The following is a 21667-nucleotide window of genomic DNA, read 5'->3' as shown; positions in this document are numbered from 1 at the left end:
ATTTAATAGAGATTAGAAGAAACAACAGTTTCATTAATTTTACTTCACCAAATGAGGTTAGGTCGATCATTAATAGTTTAAAGAAAAGAAAAGCAAATGGTTACGACAGGATCAATAACGAGGCCCTGAAAGCTCTTCCGCGGAACTGTATTGTTCTTTTGTGTAACATCTTTAATGCCTGCATTCGTCTTCCCACTTCCTCCAGAAATGGAAGCGTTCGGTGATCATTATGTTATTGAAACCAGGCAAGAATCCAAAGGATGTAACTAGTTATCGTCCAATCAGTTTACTGCCTGCAATAAGCAAAGTCTTCGAAAAGATTATCAGCTCTAGATTAAATGACCATTTGGAGAGACTAGATCTTATTGATAGCCAGCAGTTAGGGTTCCGGAAAGGACATTCCACCACCCACCAAATTCTCAACCTTGTGGAGTACATTGCTCAAGAATTCCAAAAGAAGAAAGGAGTTGCTGCATGCTACCTCGATTTCGAGAAAGCATTCGATCGGGTGTGGCATGCAGGCAGAGTCGTAGCTTGGGTTTTCAGCGCCCAGGGACAACTGAAGATTTCGCGCCCCCTACTGCTTGCCAAGGATGGAAAACATTTAATTCTAAAATATCGTAACATCAGTTTGGCGCCCCTTGGATTCTGCGCCCAGGGACAGATGCTCCCCTTGCCCCCTCTAGCTACGCCCCTGCATGCAGGGCTCATTTATAAGCTTTCAAAATTCATGCTCCCTAACAGCTTTCTTAAATTGATCAGCTCGTACCTGAAAGATAGGACATTTCAAGTTCGATGTGGCGAGTCACTCTCTAACATCAAGACTATCCACAGAGGCGTGCCTCAAGGCTCCGTCCTCTCTCCAAAAATTTTTAATATCTACGTCAATGAAATGCCAAGGCCCTGTTCTTCCAACATATTTAAGTACGCGGACGACACTGTTATTCTTACCAGCTCGTTGAACCGTCAGATTGCCATAGATAAGCTAAATTCCCAGGTAAAAGAAATTGAAAATTGGTGCAAGTTATGGAAAATTAACTTAAATCCCGCAAAATGTTGCATCGTCATGTATCGAAGGTACAGAAGACTAGCTCCTGTGAATGTGGATATCAGAATTAACAATATTCCCATCCCCTCTGCAAACTCATATAAATATTTGGGTGTGCATGTTGATTCAACCTTATCCTTCAAAGATCACATTACCTATGTCGTTAACAAGGCTAATGCTGCGTTCGCGGCTTTATATCCTCTCCTGGGAAGGAAGTCGAAGCTAGACCTCAGAATTAAACGCACACTGTATATAACTCTGATCAGACTGATCTTACTTTACGCCGTCCCAGCATGGGGCACGGCGAATAAAACTGAAAGGAAGAAAATAAGCATTTTACAGAACAAAATTCTCCGTTACATGGCTGACGCGCCTTGGTTTGTGCGAAACCAACAAATTAATGATGATTTAAAAATCCCGCCTATACACGACCAGATTCTTATGAATTCTTATAATTTCTTTACGAGCATTCAAAATTCTTCCTATAATGCAATCAGAGCTCTCGCAAATTACGACCCAACCCAAGATAGTGTTGTGAAGAGACCACGGACAATACACCACAATTTCAGGTGGTGGTAGTGATGAAGTTAATTATTGCACATAGATTACGTATTTTATCTAGCTTATGTATTACTGTTTGTGAGAAAAGACTGTTTTGAAGATTGCTCTTCGGTTATTGCTTCCTTGCATAGGACTTTACTTTTGAACTGTTTGCAACTCCTTGAACTGTGTAATTGCAAACTTTGAATTCATCACAGTGCACCTCAAGATGACGGGTCCACCTGTACGACTTGCACTCTCACGTTTCACTGCTCTTACCAGTCAGTCTTGTGTCTCTCATTATATTCGCTGCATGTATGCTTCGCACCTACTCTAGCTATAAATTCGGCTTTATGTGCAACAAATACTGATTTTGATCAATTTGATGTATTTCGATACTTTCTCGAAGATTTGCCACCTTGACCAGAATTTCGTCTGCGGGCGCGGTGCTCATGCACCCCTAATTTTTTCAAATAAAACGCGATATGCCAATGGCGCAACTTGAATTAATGGAAAATACTCTAAGTAGTTAATGCCATTAACTAAGTGATGATTCTGATTCTTGAGGCTTTGTAGCACGTAAATTTACTTGAGGTAGCTTTTTCTTACGTTTACCTACTGTGCGGACACCTTTAATTTTGTTATGTTCAAAATCTGCTTCTGAACTGTCTGTGTCCTGATCGAGAGGAATTTCTTTGGTTAAATGTGTGTTCGATTTGATAGGAGAGCCTTTCAATTTTTTTATTTGCGACTGTTTTCCATTCACCATCCTGAGGGTTTGTGTTTGTGTTATTTTGATAATTTTCTAATACAGTCTCAGAATTTTGTGTCATATTGTAAGCATTGTAGAATTTTTGAAGAAAATCTAGTTGATAGAAGCCATAAGTCTAATAATTGTGTCCATTTCCAAATCCTAAATCCAATTCTAGGTCCAATCAGAAACCTAAAGCTCCCGCCCCGGAATCGAGCCCACACGACGGTGTCCAGACAGACGGATGGGCAGGCGGAAACTCACAAAGCCCTTAACAATTAACTTGACAACAGAAGTCTAGACGGTAACTATGTGAGTTATTAAAATCCAACGCAAAAAAGCCAGAAAAAAATATAATTGATAAGTAATTATTGGCAATAAGCACTCTGTAACAAAATGGGAGAGCTGTAGAAAGCAGAAACTGTCAGCGTAAGTAAGCCGTTCAAGATGAAATATGCGCAAATATTGGGCGGAATGGATACAATTTGATTTGCCTAATGAAGCCAAAAATGGCAATATTAGAAAGCCGGAAATAACTTTCATTGCACGGTGACGCTTGGGACATGATTCCAGCTGAAATGATAATTAAATAATTCAAAAAGTGTTGCATTTCCAATAACTTGGATGGCACAGAAGATGATGCAATCTATCCAAGTGACGATAATGGCACTAGTTGTGATGAATCGAGTGATGAAATTTATGACGACTTTCTAATGACTAAAAACGAATTTCACGATTTATTTGCAGATTCTGAATTTGATTTAGAATTTGAAGGATTCGAATGAAATTCTTTGAAAATTTTGTACATATTTTAAAATTTCATCATGTGCCAAAATGGAAATAAACCAAAAATTCGCTAAATTGTGAGTGAAATTTTATCAAGTACATCAGCATGCTGTTTTATCGGCGGCGCCGCTAATGCGACAAATTTGTTTTACCGTAAATGTTTCTTAGTCGGGGAATCGATTTATACGCGGGTATATACGGTACCCCAAAAAATTAAAATAATTATTATTATTTTTAATATAGCATAAAGAACATAACTGATACATAACCAGTCTAACAAATTAATAAAGACATATTTCAATGAAAAAGAATAATTACATACAGCTTTCAGTTTCCCATCAGCAGCATTATATAATAACACAACCGACTGCACAGAACTCAATCCTTTCTTCTTATTCTCCGGGAAAACCGTTACTACTTTTGTAGCTAAAGAATCCAATTCAGAATCATAAGCTGGCATTGCTAATAATAGCCTACAAATAGAAATATTTAATTATATTTTTACATAATGGTAAGAAAAAATTCCTACTTGGGGTGGGAAGGACACTTCTTTGAAAAAGTAAAATGGTAGTGTTTTGAACCGTGCAACATACCTCAATAAACGACAAATATTTAAAAAATATATATATTTTATAATCTCCAGTTATTAGAGAGTTGAACTAAAATAGCCTTTCTTTATACAAAAACTTCCTTCCGATTATCTTTCAATATTGTAATAATCAGATTATAAAGGAAAAAAAAACCTTGCATCCACACAAGACAAGACTTATATTTTCCATAATATGGATGGGATCATTTTATCTACATGTGTGAAAATTTTATCTCAGGACTGAATTTACCCACGTTTTAAATTATATAAAATTCAAACTTAAAATTAGCATTAATTTTATAAAAAATTTTCTATGCATTTGAAAAGAATCAACATACATATCTCTTCAGCAAAGAATAAAATTATTCTGCTGCTTTCTGCAAAATCCCATTAAATATATATAAAAATTGAAATGTTTATTACACTAAAAAACGCAACATATGAAACAAGCAATCATTAGAATAATGCTGCAAATAATTCAAACAACTAATTCATTATAATGATGCTGCTAATGTTTATAATCAATAACTGATTAAATTAAGCGTATTTTAAATTATTTCATTTAAATAAATTATTGAAAAATAAAATGCAGATTTAATTTATTAAGAAGTCCATTTATAGTTTTTAAATCACTCAGCTGTTGAGTAGTTCAAAGAAAAATTAAAGATTTCATTTCACATCGAATGATAACACTCAGAAAACTAGTTATTAGCCAATACATATAAAATAAAGATCTCATTTGACTACCAATGGCAATACAGTTTTATCATCTGTATGGTCATACCATACAGATGATAAAAGCATAGTGGTCTAATATAACAATTTGAAATATTTAGACAGATTCCATAAAAAGTGCTTTTAGTATAAAAAATTATATCAGATTGAAAAAAAGACAGATATTATCCATAGAGCAGAGTCGAAAAGAAATGTAAAATATCATACATGAAAAAGAAGCATGTTAATACCATAAAAATCGCAAAGTATATTTGCTCCTTGAAGAGGACTGATCTTAAACCTATCTTCTTAAAATCTGATATTCTTTCTCTACACAATAAATGCAGTCAAAAGTCGTTAATCCGGACTCGTCGGGACTTCGGCGATTCCGGATTATCGATTTTTCCGGATTATAGATCATCAGTTTAAATCGCGTAAGATGGCATGCAGAAATTCTAAAATTAAAAATATGAAACCGTAATTTATGAAATAAAGAACAATTATGATCTAAAAGGTATCAAAATTTACAAAAAAAAAGCTTAATATTTATTTGTTTACTTTATTAAATATTTCTTTCAATGTAAGTTGTTTAAGTTGCTTCGTTTTATGTGATAATACTTTCTCTTTAATTCTATAAACAGACATAATTTTTTGTTCATTTACAAAGTTCCGCTGTTCAAGTCCCGTTAATTGCTGTGCCGAGAATACCGACTAAATTGTCAATCGAAATTTTTTCGTTTTCACTAACCTCTCTGTCACATTCTTCATGTCTTTATCCATTTTTTGCAGCAATTTCACTTTTTGTTTGATGAACATCGAAACGTACTTTCGTTTTGTACGATCCTTTGAGAGCTCCAGATTCGGAAATTCTATTTGATATAATCGAAAGTTCAAGTTTACTTTTATAAAATTGCTCTTACAGTCTGCAAAAAATAATAAGCCGGATCCAATTCGAAGAACAACGCAATCATCAACATTAACTGAAATAGATAATTAGATAATTTTAGATTATACCGTCCGTTATACATAAAACGCGCACGCGAAAACGTATTCTCCGCTTGCGCACACGCAAATGCGCAGTCGTAAGAGGTCTTACGCGCACGCGTAAACGCCTATGCGCATGTGTCAACGCGGCGCATGCGCAGAAAGTTTTTAGCTTTGAGGTCCGGATTACAGATCATTCCGGATTATGGGTGTCCGAATTAACGACTTTTGACTGTATACATTTAAGACTACTTTTTGCCTATTATATTGCAAAATAATTATGAGATAAGAAATTGTGAAAATTCAGTAAATAAAAGTTTATAGATAGGAAAATATGAGCTTTATTTGGCTTTGAAATAAATTATTACACATCTACCTTTGATACAGTACATAAAACTGTAACAAAACTACTATCAACTAAAAAAAAAAAAAAAACTGAAAGCTCTCAGCTTTTATATTACACCCAAAAGGGCATTTTTTTCTAAGTTTTGTGTGTTACCTTTATTGATTAAATATCATGTTCTTCGCACTTAAAACACATAAAATTTAATTCAACAGCAATATCGCAAAATAATTTTAAAATGAGCATATCTTTAGAATTTCCGATACACATTCCAGATGCCCATGTTCAGGTGGAAACGTACGTTATTCAGAATTTGATGGTTCTAGGTACCGTTATTTTATCACAATGCGAGAAACACACATAACTTTATGCAGATTCTTCATTATTTAATTTCTTTAAATATAATACAGGGCTGTAATGTTTGTTGGCAAGAATTTGAAAAGTGAACCCATATTTATAGTGAATCAATGCAAAATGCCAAAACGAAATTAATGATCCTTCTGGGCAAATTGCCCCTTTGGACTAATAAAACAAAAATTCAAAATTCAAAATTCGGACTTCCAAGTGCCCATGTTCAGTTGGAGGACTATATTATATTATTCAAAATTTAATGGTACCGTTATATCTTCACAATGCAAGAAATATTCACAGATCCTTCATTCTTTAGTTACTTTAAATATAATACATGGTGATAATATTTGGTGGTAACAGTTTGAAAAGTGAATCGACGCAAAATATCGTTCTGAAATTAATAGCCATTCTTGGCTAACACTCTTTGGGCTAGTAAAAGCCCTCTGCCTTTATTGATAGAAATAACACACAAAGGCTTTCATGATTTTATCCTTCATATTATAAATCTTATAATTTGTAGTTCGATACTCATGCATTAATGAAGATGGTTCCAAATGTATTAAAGAAGATGCACATTGGTGATAATTATGATGCATGCAAATGCTACAATGTATTAAAGAATACTGCTCATTTATTTAAAAAATGGCTCCAAATAGATGCAATATGAAATTGATTTTAGCAAAATATGAGCTAAAATTAATTTTAAATTGCATCATCTGAAAATTTAAGTATATTCGATGATTAGATAAGTAACATTTTTCAGTTAGGGCTCATGACTATGCTATAAGTAAATTATTCTCATATTATATACCTTCAGATAATTAATTATTCCAGTTGACTGCAGTTTTAACTGTCTAACTTTTTAACTCATCATATTTCACCCAGGAGTATATACACCATACTATTGGAAAGAGGGTTGGTTTGAATGCCTAGCAAGCACCAGACTACCGTATATACACCATATTTACTCACACATATTCTCCCCCTTTCCCCCTTTCTGTTTTTACTGCTTTTACCTTTTGGAAACGTATGTATATTTTATTATCTATTCACATATATTGCTATCTGTTCATATTTGTTTTATGTATCTACCATAAATTAGATGTTTTGGAATTATATGCTGAAAATGCTTCAGAATAAAAAGCATGAATGATAAAAATATGCAAGCAAATGTGCTTAATCTGCATACCATCGAAAGGGTAGTATGAGAACCTTCAAATCAGGTTCTGACACAAAGTTCTACTCTTTGCAGGCAGATATTGAACTTCCAGATTGACACAGAAGAGATGAATATGCATTTAGTGTCCCTTCCTACAGGTTTGAATTAAGGCATTTACAGGCTCCAAGCACTTAAAAGATTTTGGTGCTCCTGCATATGTTTATATCATTTTTTTTTTTTTTTTTTTTTTTCTTCATTTCTTCACTCTCTCTCTCTCTCCCTCTCAGCTTTGGTTTAGCTGCATCATACATTCCATGGTAAAACTGGCAATGGGGAATTTTTTGGTGTCCCACATTAACAATGTAAAACCAAGGGTTAGATATGAAAATTGGCAACAAACGGTTCTTACTTTATCTTATAAAAACAAAATATCAGGTCCTAATTAAATGCTTTACAGGCACATGTTCACACACAGACAAATATATACATACACACACACACACAAAAAAAAAAAAAAAAAAAAAAAAAAAAAAACAACTTAAAATTTGCAAAAGTAATAACAAAATATCACAGAAATTACATATGTATTGAGTAAATAATTATTTTATGTTATATGTATGTAGGATGCTAGTCATTAAAGGTACATTAAAGTGCTAAATATGGTAGCCTGCTTATATATTGTCATTAATAGGTGTGCAATGTTTAATGTGCACAATGTTAAGATTGTGGGCATGTTAATTATATATATTCTATTATATGACACATTCCTGTTATTACATTTTTTTGCCCCTGCAGAGCTTTACATATCATTAGGCTTCCTGTCATCTAGTTAGATTTTGCACTAATGTTTGCCAATGCAAATTTCTGTTAATAGGGTACCAATGCAATATGCATTTGCATCAATTTCACATTGCATCTATTTGGAGCCATTTCTTAAGTACATGAGCCATCTTCTTTAATACGTTGTAGCATCTGCATGCATCATAATTATCACCAATATGCATCTTTTTTAATACTTTTGCAGCCATCTTCATGAACTTCAAAGTATCAGACTTATAATATGATGGATAAAATCATGAAAGCCTTTGTGTGTTATTTCTAACGGTATATCTATATGGGCAGAGGGCTGTTAACAGAAAAAGCCATTAAAAATTTATTTAAGCAGCAGCAGAAATGTTCTCAAAAAGGAAACTTGGAAATATATAATACTATATGATTTAATTGTGGAAATATTTAATTGTGGATAACTGGTGGCAAGCTATGAAAATTTCAGCAAAAAGCTCCCAGTTAATCTTTTAAAAATAAAAATTCTATTTAAATGTTTTACACATGCATACACAATATCATATAAATTACATAACATATTAAATAAATTTAATTATGCATCACAATTTAAGCCACACATTACTTTCTTCTTTCATGTCAGTTGATTTTTTAGAGAGATTCTTAGGCCAAATGATGATTCTTCAGAAATGTTTCTATGCAAGGTTTAGCATTAAATATGAAATATGTTGCACAATAAAAGATCATCATTTGACAAAACAAATTGATAACCAACGATAAATTTATTGAAAATAAAAAGCATCTTCTAGCAGCTGTTTAATTTTATGTTATCTATGTTACCTTTGATTAAACTTTAACAAACTATACAATATTCTACTTCTCAAGAATACAAAGGAGTCAAAATAAGTTTATAATATTCAACGTGTGTTTTTCTTGGAATAAATAAACAAAAAATAACAACAAGCCCACAAATTAAAGTGAAATTTAAGAAAGTTCTTATGCTGGTCTTTACAAGCACCCTAAATCCACAGATGGCTATGTACATGAGAATAACAAAACTGTTGTTCTCTCTAGGTACACAGCAATCTGCTTAAAAAAAAAATCAAAGAAATGCATAAATTCAGCATCACAAATAGCTTTGGCATTGCGCACATTAAACATTACATGTATTGCCAATGCATAACTATTCATGATGCACTATAAATACATTACCACATTTGTCAAATGGTGCCCCATTATCAGAAAAGTATATTTTTTACTCTTACCAACACTGAAAATGAAAAAAATATATAAGTCCCTAGTAAAGAAGCTTTGAAATATTTTCTTACTTTGTAGAGACAAATTCTGCTTGGAAAAGGATTTTTTTTTAAACTCAAAAATATTTTGCCATGGTATTAAAACTAATAAGAAAACAATAAGAACTTTGAAAAAAAAATTCTTTTTCCTAAATTGTACCTCCAATTTATATATATTTAAATGGACTTAAATTGGAAAACTAATGAGCTAGTTTGGTCATTTTTGGATATTAAGCAATAATTATAAGTGAATATTTAAAGCAGTATGCTTAGGATTGTTAGGAGCTTAAGGTGAAATGAAAATTGCACCTTAATCAGCACAATGCAAAATTGTTACTGATATCCAATTTTCATATTGATTATTTTTAAATTTTCTTTCTTAAATATGCAAAAGTTTTGTACAATCCATTAAAATACTAATAAAAATTAAATTATCTGCTGCTGCTGCAAACATGTAACCTCATACTAGGACCCCTCTTCCAACATATTGTATGCTTTACTTTAAATGCCAAGCTCTTTAATTTACTTTCTCTTTATTAGATAACAAATGGCACCACAAAATATGTGAAACTTTTCTCATTCATTAAGATGCCTGATTACAGTATGATAAAAGTATATTTATGAAATATATTTTATAATTTCCAAATAAAAAATTCAGTTGCTTGTTTTTCTTTTTTACTTTTTTCCTCCTGAACGATTATGCTGTCAGCTGATCTAATTATTATTTTGACCGCTTCAGGGAAAAAAAAAAAATAATACTTTAAATGTTTCAGCAAATTCCACAGAAAGTTTTAAAGCATACATTTCTTGAAATTTTCAAATAAGAAATGCTAATCTCATACAGCAAGCTTTGGTGGATAACCACTTTTCTTATTTAGAATTCTTTTTTGATAATAATTTTATAAAAATGAAAAATTGTAGAATGCAGGAAATTAAAATTTCTAGCAATTTTTCTAACAAATTTATTATTCTTGAAATGAAAAATAACTAGATTTATCACTGCATTTGATGTTTTTTTATGATACCATGTAAATGGTATAGCACAGTGCTCTAAATTTCAAATTATTCATATAATAAATTTTTACACATAAACCAGAGAATATTTATATTCTTGCCTTAAATTCAAAATAAAAACACGCAATAAACATAGCTTTTGTAAGTATTAATTCTCTGGGAAGAATGGTGTCTCAAGGGTTTTTTGGACAAGCAAACATATCACATGTTTTGGTTGTTGCTAATTAACTAACATTTCATTTTTTAAAGCTTGTTAAATCATTATTCGGTTAAGTTTCATGTATAATTTTGTAAGGAATAGAATAGACACACTATTTAAAACAAGACTAAGATAATTCTAATTTATCCTGTACAATCTCTCACAACAGAACTGAAAGTCTCCCACCACTTTCGGCAACCACTGTATTTAATTTAAGGGATGTTCTGCCGGAATCCTAATGTTTATGCATCCAAAGCACACAAAGTAAAGACATAAAATAACGGTAAGATAAATAACCAAGGTAATAATGGGCGTTACCCATCATGTTCTTTTATTTGCACAGCAGCACGGACAGGTTGCGAAACTTTACCAGCAGAATAAGATTTTAGAGATCCTTCAATTAACAACAATATATTTTGCCATTCATCTTCCAAGCATTTAGATACTTTTTCTTTATCATAGTACATATCAGCAGTTTCACGGCGCGCCATATCATCTTTACATAAATACTATACTTATGAGGAAAATGAGAAAACAAACGTAGAAAAGAACTCGGATCATTATCTTTCAGATAAGATATTTTTATACAACCAGTTCAAAATTACATTAAAAAATAAAAAAGGCATGTGATGAAAAAAATAATCTTAAGATTATAGAAAAGGAAAACCTTTTTTTTTTTTATTATTATTATTATTATTATTATTATTCTCATACATCACAAGTTAGATTTTCGTCTGCTTTTGCTTTCTAATTGACAGCAGATTTTCCTTTTCAAAACCATATTCATTGAATATGACTGAATATAAAACTGCAAGATTTAATTTAGAATATAACATTAACTCTCTTTTATTATTATCCTAAACTTTATTTTCGCCATCAGATAGCGAATGTATAGTATATCAGTATCAAAGAACATAAAAAAGTTTCAAATAAGAATCAAGGATAATTAAATACAAAAAGGCATTTTTCACTTTTGAAAAATAATTTCAGAAAATTTTATCGAAGCTAGATAACGTTTTATTAGATACTACTCAACCGAATATTCAAGTAATTCGCTTCCTTGGATTAGGTAAGCAACATATATTCAGGAATTATGAAAACACTACTACTTGACCTGATGTTTGATGTTTTCGTTACGAGGAGTGTTGTGCAAGGAGGTTGTTGTAAATATCTTTGTCAAACTCTTAATATGGACCCTAATAGAAAGATACTCAAATGTGCAGTGAAAAACTGCCGAAGTAAATATATGTTTGACACAACTATATTCTACTTCAAGTTACCAGAAAACATTTCACTGCGAAAAGAATGGCTATCTGCTTGTAATCTAAACCATGTGGATCAGCAAGCAGGAATTTGTTCATTGCATTTCAGAAACTCTGACTATATTGATAAAAGTGATTCGAAAGATTTAAATTTAAAGTGTTTTCCAAAATTAAAAGAGAATGCTGTACCTCAGCTTAATATGTCGGGACGAGAACATTCCAATAGGATTCAAAAAAGAGAAATCAGGAGGTACTTACTAGATACTCAAAGACGTATAGCAGTTAAAGCTGAGTTAGACAGTTTTTTTGATGTACATAATGCTCGGAGCTTTTCGTGTGTTTATGGTGCCCCATTTCTATCTAAATTTCGAGATAAAAATCTGCGAAGAGTATGCAAACTTGAAAAAAAAATTCGCAAGCTGAAAAAACAGAAAGCGAAATTGAAGTTCGCTTACAAATATTGGAAAGAAATATGTTCAGCTAAAACAGAGATTTTAAAAAAGTTACTTTTTAAAAAACAGGAAATGTGCTATAGCTTAATGCAACAACAACAGAATGTGTAAAATCATGCATTTTCATTATTGTTCCTGCTTTAAATATAACAGATAACTAATCCTCCATAACTTTTAACTGATTTATATGCATCAGTATTTTTATTTTTGTGAATGAAATTATGTTTTCTCCTTTTTTTCAAAATTCCAGTTTTCCATTGTTCTAGTTTAGTACAGTAGCTAACTTTTTCTCATACAAAAGATTATTTTACGGCTTTTATTGATTTTCATTTGTAACTGTGTTAGGGAATTTTAAATCTCTTGTAGCATTTTTTTTATTAAGTACGTGGATGAGATAAAAATAATTAAATATATGACTGCTGTTTTGATTTAATTGCATCATTCTAAAAGTTGAACTACATGTATTTGTGATTTGATAACCATAAGATTTTTATAATATTTGCAGCAAAAAATATGTTCTAAGATTAGACTGTAACTCAAAGGTAAATTTGAAAAATACTATAAGTGTTAAACCTGAAATTAAATGTATGGTAACTCACCTTTTTGTAATTTTGGGTACAGTAAGGTTATTTTAGGTTTTATAACTTTTGCTATAGTATTTTTTGTAATATGTAAATCTTAAGTAGTCCATAAATACTTCACAATATGGATAATATAAAAAAAACTTCGGCTAATCTTTAGAGTATGGTAACGGGTAGTTTGGCGACATTTTGGTAAGGCGATAAAGGTTACTAGCCAGGACTTTATCAATAATCTGAAAAGTACACAGTTCGAATCACAGATTATTTTGTCTCAGAGAAATGAGAGATCATGAGACATGTAATGTGACATTTTCCGGAAAATTCCGATCGTGATTTTAGCTAATAAGCACTTAGAAACAATTTCGCTGCTAAAGTGCAGAATCGCCCACTTATTTGTTTGGCGCTTTTTGCAAGAATAAGAAAAATTGGATTTTTGTTAATTTTCTTTGACTTTTTAAGTGAAAATAGGTCGATGTGTACATAGATAAAGTCAAGAGTGTGCGCAATGCCATTTTTGTGCAATTCTGGGATTTTTTTTAAGTGGAAATAGGTCGAAGTGTACATGGATACCGTGTATGTGCCATTCTTAAAAACGCTGCGAGCAGTTTGCGATTCTGCACTTTCTCCCAATTTCGCACCTAATCTTCGTCATGATTAAGCATTTTTGTTAATAAAAGTTCTACTATAAGCGTAATTCGGTTAGCAGATTGTTGGAAAAAATATTGAGTTAAAAAAAAAAAAGCCTTTACTTCGTGAAAACAAAATGGCATCCAAAACAAAACTAGCAGGTGGCTGTAGCAGGATTGGTCGTCAAATTTTCGCCATAAAATCGCCAAGTTACCATAATGTAAAGATTTACCAAAACTTCATTTATAAGTTTCCTGAAGGGTGTTGGATGACCATTTATTTCATTGTTTCTGAAATTATTTAAACTTTTTGTTGGTATATTGGATATTTTGATGGTGAGTATATTTTAAATGTTGAATTTAAAGAATAGAAATTATGTGCATTTGAAATACTTCAGCTGCTGTAGATTTATCATTCATTTCATGTCAGAGCTAGAAACCAAGGTGTTGGAATCTCACTTACCCAGCAATAATAACTAGATTTTAGTTTCTAAAAAGGTTTTTGGTACTTGCATATTATCAGAGCTACTTGATTAGAAATCGCCAGCGACAAACTTTGACAAATATGAGCGTACCAAGTTTTCAGGCAACCATGCACTGGACAGTTTCTTCAGTTTTAATGAGCATTGCCACTTTTGTACACTGCGTGAAAAAAAAGGGGGGGGGACAGTTCTTCATCTCTTGTTCTACTAGGCCGATTCATGAAATTAAACTTGCGTTTTTCATGTCTCGAAAATGCGACTTCGACTTTTGATATGTATTAGATAGGTATTTTGACACAAAATCAGACTTTTTCTGAAATTGCATGCCAAGTTTTTCTTCATATTTCAATTCTACCACTCAAATTAGCAAGACTGCCAAGTTGTGTAAAAATCGCATGAGTAGTTTTTAAAAAAATTGCTCTAAAAGTTTCAACTCCTCAGTGTTAATTGAGTTTGGTATATATTTATTAATATCTCTTTTTTTATTAAACTTATTTGATTCTTCCTTTTTTATTTCAAAATTTAGGTTCATTCCAAATAAAATTCACCCTTTTTATGATTTATTTTTAAAATTTGTATTTTTAAATAAATTTTATAAATCTAATTAAAATATTTAATATTATAAATTTAATTAAAATTTTATAAATTAATTAAAATAGTTTCAATTTGTGAATGTTTTGGTTGAAAAATGATTTCAGGAATGAAGTACCGAGGTTTTGCTGTAAAAGGATATTCAAATTCTAACATATCAAAGCAATGTTCATCAAAATTTTAAATTTTATTTGATGTTGTTCTTCAAAAATAAGAACTCTGTTTTCATTACAAATAAGAATTTTTGCGTATAAATTTTATCTTTTCTCTACTAACAGAGGATATATATTAAACTTTATTCTTCATTTCTTTTAAAGATGTAGTTTGTGTAAAATCTGAGAGTTCATTTTGTAATGTCAGTTTCATCCAATACGTCACTGATTGTAATTTTTAGCTCTCTTGTTAGTTATCCGGCTTCTTAAGAGTGGTGTGTAACAATGTATTATAACTTGGATACAGTGAAACTGCACTTTATGATCATAATTTGTCCCTGAATCTTAATTTTAATGTAAAACACTCGTTAAAGGAAACAATTTTTTTCCATAGGAATTAATATAAAATAGTGTAATGTATTCCATTCTGAAAAAAAAATGCCCTAACAAATTTATAATATGCAGTTTATGATATATAATGCATCATTTTTTACAAGAAAGTTGTCTGAAGGCATTTGTTTTCACCTGTGCTTCAAAATTTGGCAAAAATGAGACAGCATTACCATTAAATAAATTTGTAGCATGCCTATCTGTTTCCTTATTAAGGTAATGCTTCTCAAAATAACAATGCAAGAGTTTCTCATGCTTTCGGCATCTTCCTTATTTCATTTGAAAGTTGTTGCTTTACTGGGGCTGTTATCTCCTCCTGATGAGTGATGTCATCCTTGTGATGAAATCTTCACTATCTTGCTATTAACAGCTACATCTGCTTCACAGATGTAGCTCTATTAGCTCTCCGGTTATCAGGTTCGGCCTATGCTCTTCCATAGGCTCATCAGTGACGTTACTATTCACTTCTAGTCCCATAATCTGGGCCAGGGACAAAATATCTTTGATTACAGGCTCAAACTACCCAGAGTTATTCGCAATCAACAAAACTGTCCATCCAAAGCTTTTTCCGTACAGAAATAATGGTTATCTTGGTGACCTGTTCTCCCATGCCTTGTCCATCATCTTGAGGCAGACAACGATGTGAAACTGGACTTTATTGAAGTTGATTTGTTCAGTGGCCTCAAAATAATACTCAAACAGTGATTTAGTGTAGAGGGTTTTTTTTTTTTTTTTTTTTTTTTTTTTTTTTTTTTTTTTTAATTTTAATTTTTATTATTATTAATTAGAAAAGCATGCCGGTCCATAGTAGTAAAGGAGTGGTATTTGGAGCCAGGAACTGGATGTCGATGAATTTAATTTCTTCAAGAAGGTCATCGTCTAGGCCTGAAGGATGTGCAAGAGCATTGTTCATAATAAGTAAGACACAGAGTGGCAGAGATATTTTTTACGGATAGATCAAACACCTGATTAACATGCATTTGTACAAAATAACAGCAGGAGATGATCTTTCATTGGCCCGACAATCCCAGCTCTTGTAATATAAGTTTGCTTTGGCATCTTTTTCCAGAAGAGACCTGTCTCATTGCAATTTAAAACCTGCTATTACAAATAACCTCACAATCCAAAAGCTTCTTGAGCACACTAATGAGATGCTCAGCTGCTCTTATGTCTGAGCTTGCTGCGTCTCTGGCTAAACTTTTTCGAATCACCAATGGCTTGGCTTGAATGCTTCTTCGTCCATTGATCCTAGCATCTTTTTTTAAGGAGGTTGGCAAAATTTAGTTTCACCTTCTCAAATTATGTTTTACCTAATATTGTCACTTTGTATTCTTGTGAATCCATAAGAGAAGTAGCCTTTTAACATCATCAAGAATACATTTCTGTTGTATGACAACCTTTGGAGATTCAATCTTAATCTTATCCTTATTTTTTATCATAGTGCAAATCGTTGATGTGGACCGATTATATATGAATGCTAGGTCAGCTACACTCCAAACTCATTTTCACTTTTCAGCGATTTGTCTTTCGATTTCTATGGGGGTTTTTCCTCTTTTACCCCAGTTTTCTCTCATTTGGGTTGGGGATAGCCATGTAAACATGCTTAAACTTGCCCAGGAGTGTAGCTAGAGGGGGCAAGGGGGACATCTGCTCCAAGGAGCAGCATCCAGAGGGCGCCAAACTGATATTGCAAATTTTTAGAATGAAATTATTTCTATTATTGGCAAACAAGAAGGACACAAGATCTTCAGTTGTCCCCGGGTGCTGAAAACCCTAACTACAGCTCTACCTAACAGGGAGAACTTAATATCGGCTCAATTTTCATTCTCCTTCCAGTAATGGCATACATTAAACTTTAAAACTGCCACTTGCAAGTGCGGGTTAAACCAGTGGGGGGCCCCTGCCAGTAATATTTTTGGTGCTCCCTGAAAAGTATTTACTTACCTATATGTTTGAAATATCGGTTTGCAATTTGTGCCGAAGTATAATAAATGATTAAATACACATTATTTCTTAATATTTTAATGCAATTATGAATAATATGTTCAATTCTAAATATTAGTAAATTTTTTCAAGATATACATAAAAATTAAAATTATTGCTGGGCCCGTCAATAGCTCAGCTAAACTCATAATTAAAATAAATCACTTGACACAAAACGTCATAAATGGACTGTATATGAGACTTCATTAATTACTCAAAAAGCCGCATAGTTCACATCTCTCAGCGGCGTCTCGGAACATACTCGAAACGCAATACAAGTGCCCGCAAGGTGGTGCTATGAAACAAACATCAGCGTCATCTCTTTAAGAACACAAAATATTTTTTCCACAAAAAGAAATGTTTTCTTGATGTTTTTTCACATCTTTTTAAGAACACATTTTTTACAAATGTCCCCTTTAACAAATTCAAAAAGTTAAATATTCCATGGGAAAGAAAAGTAAAACATAAAACAGCTACTACATTTTCTGAAATACTTTTAAATAATTAATTATTAAATTAAATAGCTGTTAAGCAGAAAGTTTAGCAGATTTTTTTCCTTGATTTCATTCTAGCAAATTCATTAATTATTTTCCAGGTATTTAACACTGCTTACTCCACATACGGTGGTGACCAAAATTGTGGACACTTTTGGAAATTTTTATGTTTTTGAACTTTGTATGCTTATAGAAAATGTTACGTTTCGCAAAATGCAAACTTGTATATCTCGTTTTAAAGAGAATTTATTTCTGAATTCAATATAAAACACAAAATTCAATTATTTGCAATACAGAAAACGTTATATGTACTTTAATATGAATAAAAAACACAGTTATGAAGTGGTTTGTAAGGTCTAGCTTTCCTGGTCAATCACTGCTCTTGTTCTGAGAACCAATCAAATGTTAGTAACTGCCAGTAGAAACTGACATGTTTACACTTGAAACAATTCATTATTTTGCTTTGTTCTGTAGAAGGAGGACCTGTTTCTTATACACTGCAGTTACAAGTAGGAATTTTTGTAAAAATTTTTAATATTTAGTCAAGCAATGACTTCAAATAAAAGAGTAGATTGGACACCTAGAAAGAGATGTAATATTACTGTATTACGAGAAAGTGGTCTTTCCTATGCTGAAATTGCAAGACAGGTGGGTGGTTCAGTGACTACATCTGGAGTCTGAAATTTTTGTTTACGATATCAGGAGATAAATTCAATAAAAAACAAAAAAGGAAAAGGTTGGAAAAGGTGCACCACATCTATTGATGACAGAAGAATAAAAAGACTGTCTCCAAGATAGAAAAATGTCATCATCGGCCATCAGAAGTGATCTGATCTAATCTGGTGTCTCTGTCAGTTCAAGAACAATCAGGAGAAGATTAACAGATGGTGGACTGAGAGGTAGAATTCCTCAAAAAAAGCCTTATCTTAATTTTCAGCAACAAAAAAAAAAAAAAAAAAAAAAAAGACTACAGTGGGCAAAGGAACACATTAATTGGACAGATGATCAGTGGTCATAAGTTATATGGAGTGATGAAACTAAGAAATCGTTATTCGGTAGTGATGGGAGAAAATATGTAAGACGTAAAATAGGAGAAGAGCTACATCCTGACTGCGTTCAAGCAACTGTGAAGAACCCAGTTAGTGTTATGATTTGGTCATGCATGTCAGCAGATGGTATTGGTCGCCTTCATGTCATCGATGAGATACTGAATGCCAGAAAATACATTGACACTATTCTAGAACCAAAACTTCTACCTTCCATCAGAGATCTCTTTCCCAACAATGCTTCGTTTATTTTTCAGCTGGATTCTGCTCCTTGCCACACGGCCAAAATATCGAAAGAGTGGTTTCGTACAAAGAGCATTAAATTGTTGTGGCCAGGAAACAGTCCTGATCTCAATCCTATCGAAAATTTGTGGCACCGTTTGAAAACTCTTGTCCGAATGAGGCGCCCATCAAATAAAAGAGAACTAATTGAGGCTATAATTGTTTCCTGGCATCATGTAATAACGAAAGAAGAGCTTAAAACTATTGTCAGCTCAATGAAACGTCGATGTGAAGCTGTAATAAAAAATAAAGGGTACCCTACTAAGTACTGATAACTCACTGCAATCATCACTATCTAATGTATATCGATAACTATTATCATTTAACTTTTTTGTATTGCAAATAATTGAATTTTGTTTTTTGTATTGAATTCAGTAATACATTCTCTTTAAAATGATATACAGTCGAAAGTCGTTAATTCGGACTCGTCGGGACTTCGGCGATTCCGGATTATAGATCATCAGTTTAAATCTCGTAAGATGGCATGCAGAAATTCTAAAATTAAAAACATGAAACCGTAATTTATGAAATAAAGAACAATTATGATCTAAAGGGTATCAAAATTTACAAAAAAAAAAAAAAACTTAATATTTATTTGTTTACTTTATTAAACATTTCTTTTAATGTAAGTTATTTAAGTTGCTTCGTTTTATGTGATAAAACTTTCTCTTTAATTCTATAAACAGACATAATTTCTTGTTCAGTTACAAAGTTCCGCTGTTCAACTCCCGCAATTGCTGTGCCGAGAGTACCGCCTAACTTGTCAATCGAAATTTTTTCGTTTTCACTAACTTCTCTGTCACCTTCTTCATGTCTTTATCCATTTTTTGCAGCAATTCCACTTTTTGTTTGATGGACATCGAAACATACTTTCGTTTTGTAGATCCTTTGGGAGCTCCAGCATCGGAAATTCTGACATAATCGAAAGTTCAAGTTTACTTTTATAACATTGCTCTTACAGTCTTCAAAAAATAATAAGCCGCATCCAATTCGAAGATTAAGGAACAACGCAATCATCAACATTAACTGAAATAGATAATTTTAGCTTATACCGTCTGTTATACATTAAACGCGCACGCGAAAATGTATCCTGCACTTGCTCACACGCATCTGCGCAGTCGTAAAGGTCTTACGCGCACGCGTAAACGCCTATGCGCATGTGTCAACGCGGCGCATGCGCAGAAACTTTTTAGCTTTCAGGTCCGGATTATGGGTGTCCGAATTTACGACTTTTGACTGTATACAAGTTTGCATTTTGTGAAACGTAACGTTTTCTATAAGCATACAAAGTTCAAAAACATAAAAATTTCCAAAAGTGTCCACAGTGTTGGCCACCACTGTATAATGTAACCGTACTGAAACCTGTATATTTATACGTATACTGAAACCTGTACCGATGTTTGATCAATTCAGGGGCGCTGTGATCACGTACGATGGAGGCAGGATCTTGGAAGAGCTCCTGAATTTTCAAAGGTGTTTTCCGGAAAATCTTCATTTATTTCAGAAAATTTTCGCGAATATCCTCTGCATTGTCTCGTTCTCAAAGCCGGGAGTTCTCCTGTACCTAGGGGGTCTTGTCTTCCTTGCAATCTTTTGCAGCACTAAGACGGAGCGTTCAGATAAGTAGAACTTCTTTTCTCTAAGCTAAATCAAATATCTGTCACTAAAGTACCTTTAAATTCATTCATTTATTATGATCATTATTATTATTATGCTCATTTTATTATGTTCTGACATTAAATACTTAGTAATTGCTTTAAATCATGTGGTTCTTTTTTGGTTACCATCGCGTAGGGACGCTATCCTTATCAGTAGCCCTTATCAGTAGTGTTAGCCCTACCTATTGGGGCCCCTTTGAGGAATGTCTCGAGAGCTAAAAACACGATCTCGGGCCTCAATGAATGTACAGAGTTGTAGTTTTTGCTCCTTTAATCTATATTTAATATCTATTTAAATTAAAAGCATATATTAATACAGTGTGCCTCAAATTGATAAAATAGTACACATATAATAAATTATGACCATTAACTTAATACATAAATAAAATGCTTCTTTTTTTTAAAAAATTAATTAATAATAATAATAAAAAAACTCCGTAATTTATTTACTTATTTATTTTTGCTGATATGTTCTCGCCTTGTTTTGGATTTATGATTTTATCTGATGGTGTTTTCTGAATATATAAATATGTTGGAAACCACAATAGATGATGTTACTTAGTTTAATGTATAACTTTGCATGATATTATATGTATCTTGATCTTATGTGTCTTCTGTTACTGTGTCTCAAGGTAGAGGCTAATATTGGTTTCTATGTAAAAAAATAAAAGTTTAAATTTAAAAAATTTTAAATTTTAGTTTCCCTGTTATAGCAAAAGTTAGCTTCTAAACTTGACTTATACTGTTATGTGACTAGACTCCCAAAATTTATTATTTTATTTTTAATTTTTCCCATCTTTACCTCTATTCAGCTTTACAAAACACACTCATTACACACACCTGGAAGACTGTATTGAATGTAAATGATAACAACTTTGACTACACTCATGAACACAATCGTTTTTTTTTTTTTTTTTTTTTTTAACAAAATTTTCTTACTTCCTTTCCTCTTCTTTCTATAGGCCCTTTTTTTTTAATTATAAATAATTTTTTTTTCCTCTCCATTACTTTTAGGCCATTTATTTTTTACTTTATTTTGTCCCATCTTTTCTTCCTGCCCTTTCGAACTCGTATAAAATATACGAAGTTCCTTTTTACTCTCCTCTGAAATA

General features: G+C 32.2%; 1 protein-coding gene across 4 annotated transcripts in view; it reads right to left on the bottom strand.

Moving 5' to 3' along the window:
* LOC118180194 (ketimine reductase mu-crystallin) overlaps positions 1–11118 on the bottom strand; it is a 173442-nt gene extending 162324 nt beyond the window's left edge. The window contains exons 1-2 of one of the 4 annotated variants that reach the window (XR_015041728.1): positions 10875–11113; positions 3448–3598 (exon numbers count right to left, since the gene is read on the bottom strand). Coding sequence is in view for 3 of the 4 variants with exons in the window: in XM_085819012.1 (XP_085675138.1) it covers positions 3448–3598; positions 10875–11047 (324 nt within the window). In the remaining variant the exon portion in view is untranslated. Of the gene's footprint in view, positions 1–3447; positions 3599–10669; positions 10850–10874 lie in introns of those variants that run through there. The other 3 variants (XM_085819012.1, XM_085819013.1, XM_085819014.1) reach the window with 3 other exon arrangements.
* Between the last annotated feature and the right edge of the window lie 10549 nt (positions 11119–21667).

This window comes from Stegodyphus dumicola, chromosome 6, assembly GCF_044657685.1.
Source record: "Stegodyphus dumicola isolate Sdum_Otavi_A_Nest chromosome 6, ASM4465768v1".
Lineage (NCBI taxonomy): Eukaryota > Metazoa > Arthropoda > Arachnida > Araneae > Eresidae > Stegodyphus > Stegodyphus dumicola.
This window is presented reverse-complemented; position numbering and strand designations above follow the sequence as displayed.